This window comes from Labrus mixtus, chromosome 13 (genome assembly GCF_963584025.1).
Source record: "Labrus mixtus chromosome 13, fLabMix1.1, whole genome shotgun sequence".
Taxonomy (NCBI): Eukaryota; Metazoa; Chordata; class Actinopteri; order Labriformes; family Labridae; genus Labrus; species Labrus mixtus.
The window spans coordinates 25,156,977-25,167,481 of record NC_083624.1 but is presented as its reverse complement, the minus strand read 5'-3'; the positions used below and the strand labels follow the sequence as shown (position 1 = coordinate 25,167,481).

The following is a 10,505-nucleotide window of genomic DNA, read 5'->3' as shown; positions in this document are numbered from 1 at the left end:
AAAACACTCTCTAAAATTGGCTGCAAACTCATTTTTGAGAAATGTGAAATTTCTAATGTCAATTTCAATAAGTAAGATAGCCTTCTTTTTTTATAATTGTCAATAAGCAGATGGATCCATTTTAGTTATGACGTGGGCTATATTATTTGAAGAGGAGACTTTAACTCTGTTCATAGATTTCCATATGTTCGCGCCCCAATTTATTGTGCCGTTTTTTTTTTTAAACCTTATTTTGATTTTTTACCTTTTTTTTTTTTTTATCTTCCCTCTTCTTCTTTATCCAGCTCCATAGTCTTGACCAATCAGCAGGCACACGGAGGCCCGGCCTTTTTTGTAGTTTTTAATTTGTCTTGGAGACTCATATGCAGTCGCGCAACAGGAGTGTCTCTTTTCCTCTTTATTGAACTGGAATAATTATTTAGTCTACTCATCGAGATTGAAGCATTCTTCTTTTTGTGCACCTCCACGCTGTCCTGATACAAAAGGAAAGATGGTCCTCATGATGCGTTCACGAAAGTCAGACAAATCAACACTAAACAGGAGCATTATACTAGCCTGCCTGATTCTAAGAAAGTACAACGTTTCTTTTCCTGACGTCATTTATTATATTTCAGTCACATTACAGCAGATACAGAGATTTTCACAATAGCATATAGCATACAGGCTATAAAAATTAACCGGCCAAATGAAAACATAAAAAAGACTCTAAAACTACATTAACCCACATTTAAACAATTTGAACCACAGGTATCATAGCAGTGATCGGTAACGTCATAAACATCTCGTAACCTACAGCTTTGATAAAGTACAAAATACATTAGGTTTTTTTTTTCACTGACAGGGAGTATTATGCCAGTTTATGCTACACAAGAAAATGTCCATGTACAGAGTTTTAATATCTTTCTTTACTAACAGCTTTAGGCTACTGAACAGAGGAGGGCTCGCTCTTTGAAACACTAAGAAGTCTTCTAGTATGTGTACATCCAATCACTATCACCAAATGTTCAATAGTATTATGTACATTATATTTATATTTTTTACAAGTGTATATTGACTCAACAGCTGGCGCCCAACTCAAGATACAACAGATCAGGAGGAAGTGGAAGAATTTACACTTTGGCCATTAACTTTTCATCTTTTTTATGATAGATAGATAGATAGATAGATAGATAGATAGATAGATAGATAGATAGATAGATAGATAGATAGATAGATAGATAGATAGATAGAGTTTAACTGTGAGGATAGAAACTGTAGTAACCAATGTCCTTCGTGCAGTTTTTCTCGCACTCTCTGGGTGCCAGCAGCTCAGATTTGAGCGGGGACACAGTCTCAGAAACAGGTGTTGCTGAAGGTGAGATTCTCCTCCTTTTCGCCTGTTCAAAGATCCCAGAATCGCTCGAATCAATTGACTTTATTGAGGACGGCGTTTCTATCCAGCTCGACTCTGACGTCATGTCTTTGGGTTTGGTCTCCTCTGAGCCGCCGATCGGTGACCTCTCCGTGGGGATGGACTCTCCCTCCTCCACCAGGTAGTTGGCACCAGCTCTCCCACCGAGAGAATTGGCGGGCCAGCAGGAAAAGACCGAGCTAGACTTGCTGTTGACGCCACAGTACTGCGGCGGCGTGCGTCCTCCCCAGCCCGACGGGTCTGCGTAATAGCCAAGAGGCCGGTTGGAGCAGCCCGCAGTCGGCAGAGGAAGAGCCTTCACTCCGGCCGCCGCATAGGACAGCAAGGTGGCCGCGTTACCGGCGAAATCCGCGGCGTCGTATGCCGAGGCAGCAAAGTCCAGTCGGTTGTTGGCAGGGGTGACAAACCATCGCTGCGGGGGGGTGGCAACAGTGGGCTCCTCGCTCTGCTGCGGGGAGAGCAAGCTGTTGCCGAGTGGGACGCTGCGCTCCGTGCCAGGCCCAGTCCCCACGCCAGGGTGAAAGCGAGATTTGGCATAAGTGGTGACAAATTGGTCCTGCAGGAAAGAGCTAGGCATGGCATATCTCGCACCCGGCACGATCTGTGAACGCGGAGAGTCACCCGGTGATGGAGTTAGGCGGTCAATGTCGCAGCCTGTGTAGACACTGAAAAGATGGAGGGAAAAACAGAGAAACAATTCAGCAACTAGACAGGCTGTTTGTCTAAAAATCAAAAGCTTTTAGGTCAATATCCGTTTCACCAAAAACTTCATTTGTAGACCCTCAAATTGCGTAAGTGGGGCGAGTGTTTGAAAACATCGATCTCATTTCTACGCAGGAGAAATGTTTTTAGAAAAGGCCCCTTCCCTCTACAAGGAAAACGAACTGCCCAGTTGCATTCACAAACTTGTCGCCCTTTTCTGTTGTTTTACAAACTGAATTTTACGCAGTAAAATAAAAACACCTAAACATGCACCTGGTGTCAGTGCAAGCCCTCAAATAAATTAGGAATAATGTCGTGTAAAGGATGTAACAAAGATTCTTAAAGAATGAATGTTACACATTAACATGACTTGTATGTGTTTGGTAAATGGATGAAAATATTGTTCCAAATACAGTAATTTAAAAAATACAGATTTTTAAGGCCATTATAAATCAACATTTTTTTAAATAAACCGTCTACAATAACAATTCACCAGGATTAAACAACAATATTATGTTTCAACAAAACTAAACAAATAATCCTTACGTATCATAGTTGTCCCGGAACCCTTTGGCGAAAGGATTGTGGTCAATTTTGAGTTGCGTAATCTGTAGAAAAATAATGTATTTGATTAAGAAAAATATGTGCACCACATCATCAATCTAAAAAATATTTCTCACATTGAGCCTCAAGATGTGTGAGAATTTAGAGCCTGGGTCTGAATTTGAGGGTTTTTTTTAAAATCAAAACTGTAAGTTCTACTTTATTTTACAAAAATAAAGTAAAGTAATTCTAAATGTAAAAAAAAAAAAAAACAGACTCTTTTTATTAACTTAAATATTGCTTAATAGATAAGTGGCTTGGTTTGACGCATTTTTTTTCCTCGTTGTGTGAAATGAGAAGCGGCCTTACGTCGGTATTCTGGTAGGCTGTGACTGCGATGAATTGCGTCTCTGTGAAGGTGAAAGTCTGGACTCTTCCTGGTTGGCTCGTGTCCTCTGTCCCATCCTCGTTTACTTCCACCACATGGAGCCTGGGCTGGTACTTGTGGAGAGACTGGAGGACCACCATCTGGAGATGCAATCAGAGACGCGCGTCAGGAATTCGCATTTCAACTTTGCATAGATGGTTAAAGCTGAGTACTCAACAAGAGAGCCTCATTTGAGCATTCTCATTTTGATTAAATCAAATGATTATGTGCATCTGTTGTTGAGCTGTAAACTGTGCAGCCAGTGAGATAGAAAACCAGTACACATTTCCAAATAATATTTAGCTGCGCAATAAAGAAGAAAAGGGGAGGATGAACTAAATGCATTTCCTTTGCGGTGTAACATTAATGATCACAAAAATAGAAAATCAAATGAAGCATTGGACATGATGTTGCATTACCTGCCCGGTGTTGTTGGAGGCACCTTTGTTGTTTGTGAGCTTTAGCTTTCCAAATGATATTTCTTGACGCATCCAGTGCGCACCAGTATTTGGTGAGTCCGGGTGCATATAAACCCTATTTCCTAGAAATGCAGAAATAAAGATAAATCAAACATTTTATATGGATTGTTGTAAAATAATAAATTCGTTTTCTATAGGTTTAAAAAAATGTAATTTAACTACCCTATATAAGATGGTCAAAATAAATGAAAAAAACGTTTTAATGTTGAAAGGAAAATATTATTATTATTTTTTTTTTTTTTAAGAAAATAATAATACCTATCACATTCGTGTCTGCTTTTCCACATGGCACCCACTTGCCTCCTTGAAATCGCCAGTGATTTGGATCAGCGAGTATTACATCCACAAATATATTGTAGTGAGCAGTTGGGTCGAGGCCAGAGATGTTGAAGCTTAAAAATGGAAACATTCGTCTGCGGGGAATAATGGAACACAGATTTAGAAAACTCCAAAAATATCTTAAGTTTTTAGTCTTTTTTTAATTTTGGGGAAATCATGATTGAAAAATCGTTTGAGTGTGAAAGTTTGTAAGCCATATGTGTGCGCTCACTTACCGCCCTTGCTTTGTGATGATCATCTCCGTTTGGTGCCTGTGGAACTTGAGCCACAGGGCCCTGTTGCACAGGTACACCTGCGCTTTCCCCGGAACCAGTCCTGCCTGCGCGGAGGAGAACTGGTAAAAAGCCCCCCCTTGGTACGTGTGTCCATACTGTTGCGCGTAAGGGTAGCCGGCCGCAGCGTAGCCTTGAGGAGAAGTGTTGGTCAGAAGGCTGTTATAAGCTCCATTAGTTATGACCGGATGATGGGCCATGTAGCGACTGGGACTTCCAATAGAGAAAGCCGGGTGCGCGGGTCCATGCTGACTCGGATACGGGAACATGGTGGCTGCTGAGACTGACTGAGGCTGTGCGGATGGAGAAAAGATGCACCTTTCTCCTGCAGATCCATCGAAATTATGACGGATGTCAGAGACTCCGTGAAGATCAGGAGAGAGTTTGCCCCTCTGGACGTCCCCTGATGCGTCCTTGGAGTCGGGAAAATTGTCTGCCTCTGACTGATTCGTCATCTCCCTAGAGTTTTTTTTCAGAGGTGAACTTCTCTCCAGGTTGTCACTCGCAGATATAATAGGATGGTCCTGCGACGAAAGCTCTGATCTATCGGAGCTCGAGAAGCCACTGCCCACATTCATAAATTTCTTGGAGAGTTCACTCGCCGGCGAGATGCAATTCTCGACCTGCATGGCTCAATAGGAAGCCACTGTCAGCTCAACCTATATCACAAGCCTGTGCACACGCCTTTTCCAAATCTAACACGGAGGAAAACGCCTTTTGCGATGACTTGAAGCACCGAAGGCAGCAAATTAGCCAATTGACACCATCCTGCAATCAGGAAGGATTTTCTTTCCATCACTCTGCCTTCTCTGCTAATGAAACAAGTACCGCCATTGGTTAACTCAGGGCTGTAATTTAATTAGACAGCTCTTAATTAGGACAATCTGTGGAGCGCTGTGAGCAAAGTGATTTGTTTGCAGGGTGACATAGGCCTTTATTTGATTTAAACATATGGACTTAGACAGTTTCTTCTTATATGTGAACAAGAAAAACACAAATATTAAAGATAAGGAAGAAGCACTATGAAAAGAAAATGTTGTTTTCTGCTCGCGTCAGCTGCGTTATTTACCTATTTATCTGCGTTATTTACCTATTTATGCGCCATGAGTGCCAAAGTATGTCTGCGGGAGAAACCAGGATATATTATTAACACACCAAAAATGACAGTCCATGACAGGCAGCGCATCTGATGCCTTAAAATGTTTGTGATATAGCGTGAAATCATGGCGTCCCACTGAAGATGTGTTTATGAGTCCCACTGCTCGTTAATATTTTATCAGCTGTAAAGTTATGAACCGGAGGACTGATAGCACGGCTGCTGTGGCAAATACATGTCACAGGAAGGAGAGGAGAACTCTGTGCAGACTGCTGATTTAAAATGAATTGGATTAGAATGAATACATGTTTCTTTAGTGGAAAAGTTATTGCAGAGTTACAGACTTCTAAAACTTCTATACGTCTGGCATAATAAGGTCTTCTTAGGAAGAATACTCTTTTAAAGTTGTTCCTACATTATATGACATAAAGATACAATTTGATGCCAGAAAATCTCTGCTGGAGCTTTCATTTAAGATGTTTACGTTTATTGTTAGCTGCTAGATGGTATCACATATGAATAACAATTATAAAAAAAACACTTCTATCATTGATTTGACCTCTCAAAGTGCAATATATTGAAACTTTGTCAGAATGATTCCGAAGATGAAATGAAGTTTCAGAATGGCTGCAGGTTAAAATGTTCCAGCCCTAAATGCACATTCTGCCACTACTTCTGCAAACTGCTTGAATACAGTCCATTCTATGATTTTAAAGCATTTGTTTGAAAACTGCATTTATAAACGTCCAGTTCAGTGGGTGCACTCTGTATAGTAATGAGATTCAATACCACCTTTATGATGCCTGTGAGGTGTTGATATAACACTATTTTTTTTTAAACAATGAGATGTGTTCAATGTTCAGTGTTGAATTGTATGACAGGCGTCTTTCTTGTGAAATATCACACTTTTCAATATGAAGCAGTATACAGCCATTAAAATGCATATTTTCAACTCCTTTTTTAAAAAATGTTTGCTTTAGTTCTTCTGCACTGTCATAAACCAGCAAGTGTGTCTGGAACAGTCTTAACCAAGCAGGGTTAAGTGCAGAGCGACGGAGGCCTGCCTCACTGTCGGGTACATCCACATCAAGTCTGTATCTCTAATGAACAGCCATGAATCTCTTGAAGCTAACAGGAGGGGTCATTACTGCATGAGGCTATAGGGTCCAGCAATCTATTCCTGTGAAACATGCAAGCACGGGCTTGTCTGCACCGAAGCAAGAAAAGAGAGGTCGCTCTTTTGCTCTCCTCATTACAGGATTATGGTTCACTTCCATCACTAATCTTTAATAAGCAAAGTAGTTTGTTTTTTTTCCCCAACCAATTGTTGAACACCCATGCAGTGACTCGGTTTGTTTCCCTTAGGTGCTCCTGGTGCCTATTTATCAGCCTAAATCCTGCCTCTCTATTGGCCCAGCTACTGGACATAACCAAAGAGGAGGAGGGGGGGTAGAGGGGGGGGGGGGGGGGGGGGGGGGGGGGGGGGGTGATATGTTATGCTCGTGGCCAGCCTGGTCCCTCAAGGGGGATTATATAGTGCAGGTTGGGATCTGTGCCTGATGCCTTGTACAAACACTGAATTGACCAGATTAGCTGAATGCACTGTGTCCCATTGACCTGCGTTTACACCAGTATTAACCCTCCAGAAATGATGATGAAGCTGTTGTAAATGCATCAATAAATGAGTATTTCAGTGCAGGTTCAGTATAAGATTAGATACGGACCTGAATTTGAACAAATCCATGAGAAATATACTTCAAACTTCAGTTAGAATACAAAAATGTACATGTATTTTAAACATTAAAAAAATACAAATAAGGGGTTATCTGTTTATCTTAAACAATCTGTTTTTTTTCCTATACCTGTATCACCATCTCTTTATTTTTGAGCCAAAGAAATCTGCTGCCCACCTGGGTCTAATCTAATCAATGTGAATGACAAGGAGAGAAAAAGCCTGAAAGTGAGCACCAGCTTAGGGATTTTACCTAATGCCCAGCACTGTCACTTCGATGATATGATCACAGCACACAAAATGACAACAAAATTATAGCCAGCAAGGATATGGGGGACATCGTGTGCTCCTCCAGTCAGGTGAAATTGCTTTTCCCGACTATGAAATGGCTTGTCTCTTGTCGGATGGGTAAACATTTCCTTGTCAGGCCAGTAATAAGGAATGAGGCGCACTAGGGCTCAACTAAGAGGATAGAGCCAAGGTTATTTGGGATTCATGACAGGTAGTGGCTTATATTACAGCGGCACTAAAAATTTCATGGGAATGCATTTAAGATGGCCTTTAACTTATTTATATGTTGTTTGCCAGACGTCACATTGCAATTTCCATCAATAAATCAAAGTGAAGTATTTCTTCTCTTTCTTTCCTGGCTCTTTGATTTAAAAAAAACAAACAAAACAAGAACACAAAACCTGTGTTTAGCTTAAGTCTTTAATTAGCTAGCATGGCTAATCTGATTAAGTGAGGAGGTGCTTTGTGCTATGCTAACATAACTATCGCCCCCTGTGGTTTGCTGCCATCAGTGATCCGCTCTGTCACAGGGAATCAGGGTGCTCTCTGACAGAAAAAAAAGGACAGCTGGAGGCCTGCTAAGGGGCGGAGTGGACAGTTGTGGCTTTTAAACCCTTATTAGTCGTCCTCCCTGGACACACAGCGACACGCGTCTATACGCAGCAGTGCACTCCTACACCTGCTCATTATTGATGGCCAGAGCACAGCCCAACCGGGGTTCTTTACCACAAAGCTCACAACAAATTAACCTCAGGACAGGTGAGTGGGATGTTCAGAGGAAATGCAAAGGGAAATGGTTCCTGTGCTTATTCCAAACCTGAGCATCCACTACAGAGATGCTACATCCACAAATAACACATAGACATGAAAGTCATTATATTTTCTTTCACAATTCTTTTTTTTTTGTCACACAATTAAATAAATCATCAAATCATTTTCCTAGTTATTGGCAAGCATTTCACTTGATATATTACATAAAAAAAAGATAAATAAGAGAGCTGTATTATTTGAATTCCTTTTTTACTCATTCCTTTTTTCCCTTATACTATTTGCTTCTCAGTGAATATGTTGTCTTTTTAAATTTGCTATTACTTCCCAAATTAACTTCAAAATTATAATTTTTTCTATTGTTGAATATACAGTTTTCTGCATGGTAACCAAAGTCCTGTGAAAATACCCCAAACATGTTGTTTGATAAACCTTGTTTTCAGTTGTTTTTATCTTCTGTCTTTCTATCCCTATCCTTCACATGTTACTATGCCTTGCAGGAAAGTGCCATTATGATCATTTTCCAAATCCAATGGTAAAAGTAGTTTAAGTCACTGGGAGAATATTCTTAAGCTACCCACCCCTCCCCCCCATTAAAGAAGTAGTATGAATACAGATAATGGTATGTAAAATGAATGCATAATTATAGATGTGTGACTTTCGCCTCGTACAGATTTCGGTGGCAGAGTAACACTTGTGAAAGACTGTATTCCTCTGGGTACGACGATCCCTGAGAGTACAACCTGAAACTGCTTCATGCTCTCTGATGTGTGTGATGTTACTAAACAAATTGTGAGGCTATAATGTCAGGGATCCCAAAGTTAGCAGAAAGGCTAATGCCCCGACCAAAACTTCTTTTATCACCTGCTTCTGACCCGTTATCAACTGTTTGGTTTGTTGCTAGTCTCTCTTTAATATTTAAAGAGCTTGTGTGACCCGGGGAGTGCAGCTGGGGTTTGTGACCATTTTGTTATTTCTGCTGCCATGCACTGTCAGACGTCTGCGAGTGAAGAACACGGCCACTGTCCCCAGTAAGCCCACAGCATAAAAAATTCAGACTAACTCCGGTTTTTAAGCCATTTCTGATGAAAAGCACGCCAAAATGAAACTGACTTATGCCAAATGAATATCATTGAATGGCTGTGATTGTGAGGGCTGATGTTTGTTACTTTGAAATTATTTATAAAACATCAGTTCCATTTTAAGAGTGGCCATGCCATCAAGTGTGCACTTACTCCTCTGAGGATCCTCAGAGGTTTACAGAGCAATGTCCGCCTTAACCTGAACAATAGAGATCAGGCCGATCCAATCCAGTAACTGCTTTTTTTTTTCCTTTGATAGGGTTAAAACATGAAATAATTGTCTAATTAAAGCTGTGCATTGATGATAATAAAACAAGGTTGAAGCTAATTAAAAGCTTTCATCTTTAAAAAACAACAACACAGAAAACCTGTTCTCAAAGGATCAGCATTCACAATTTGGCACCTCGATATCTTTTGATTATATCCCAAGATTTATCTGTGACTGACCTGCCACAGAAAAATATTTCTAAAAATGAAATACAAATGCTGCACGGATCACGTAAAAAAATGGAAAAAAAAATCTCTGTTAAAAGAGAAAATATTTGGGGAGAATAGGAGCAAACAGGCGACTGTCGTGTTACAAGAATAATCTTCATTAAAATCACAGGCAACAACACCAGGCCAACACGCAGCTCATTGGGAATGCAGTGTGAAAAGAGAGGCCCACAGATTATCACTCTACGTAACTCATGTTTAATTTATCCAGGAGCAATATTGTCAAGAGCCCTCGCAGTCCAAAGAACGAGACGCTGATAAAAGCTGGAAAAAAAAGATGAAGGTGGAGCCCAAAAATAACACACACAGGCTTTGAGTAAAATGTCGCAAAATGGAGAGAGAGAAAACACAACGTAGAGTGGAAGCATTAAAGACGTCTTTGGCATGTTTAGCACAACTTCACAGCAGTGAAATATACCTGCTTTAGCATTGTTAATATCTCAAAAGAGGATGTATAAATAGTAACGTGTTCACACAACAAACAGGCATGATACACAACACTTAACCTTTGCTCTTATTCAGAACTCTTGTGCAATAACACCAGCATCATGCTTTGTAAAATGCTTAAATCCTTGAATCAAGAACATAGTCTCACATCCGACTACATAAAGTAACCCTCGACCAATTTCTGAGTGCTCTATGGTGTGCATTTTTTTTTCTTCCTCCTCCTCCTCCTCCCCATGGCTGAGTGAAATGGAATTGCCTCTCACATTCAAAGACAGCTCTAGGAAGGTGATAATAGAGCTACTCCCTGCTGTCTGCAGGCAGGAAATAAGAAAGTGGCATATGGGGCCAGGAACCAAATAGAGAGGAAATGTGACCAGGCAAGGGAAGGAACCAAAGGAAAGGTTAATGATCAGTTCTGAAT

The 10,505-nt window shown here is 40.6% G+C and overlaps 1 protein-coding gene across 1 annotated transcript; it reads right to left on the bottom strand.

Moving 5' to 3' along the window:
* Window positions 1–1,156: 1,156 nt before the first annotated feature.
* Window positions 1,157–4,923, bottom strand: tbr1b (T-box brain transcription factor 1b). Its single transcript, XM_061054363.1, has 6 exons — window positions 4,117–4,923; window positions 3,821–3,975; window positions 3,503–3,624; window positions 3,026–3,184; window positions 2,660–2,721; window positions 1,157–2,076 (listed from the first exon to the last, which is right to left on the bottom strand). Exons 1-6 carry the CDS (start codon window positions 4,800–4,802, stop codon window positions 1,233–1,235), a joined length of 2,028 nt encoding a protein of 675 aa, XP_060910346.1. The 5' UTR covers window positions 4,803–4,923; the 3' UTR covers window positions 1,157–1,232.
* Between the last annotated feature and the right edge of the window lie 5,582 nt (window positions 4,924–10,505).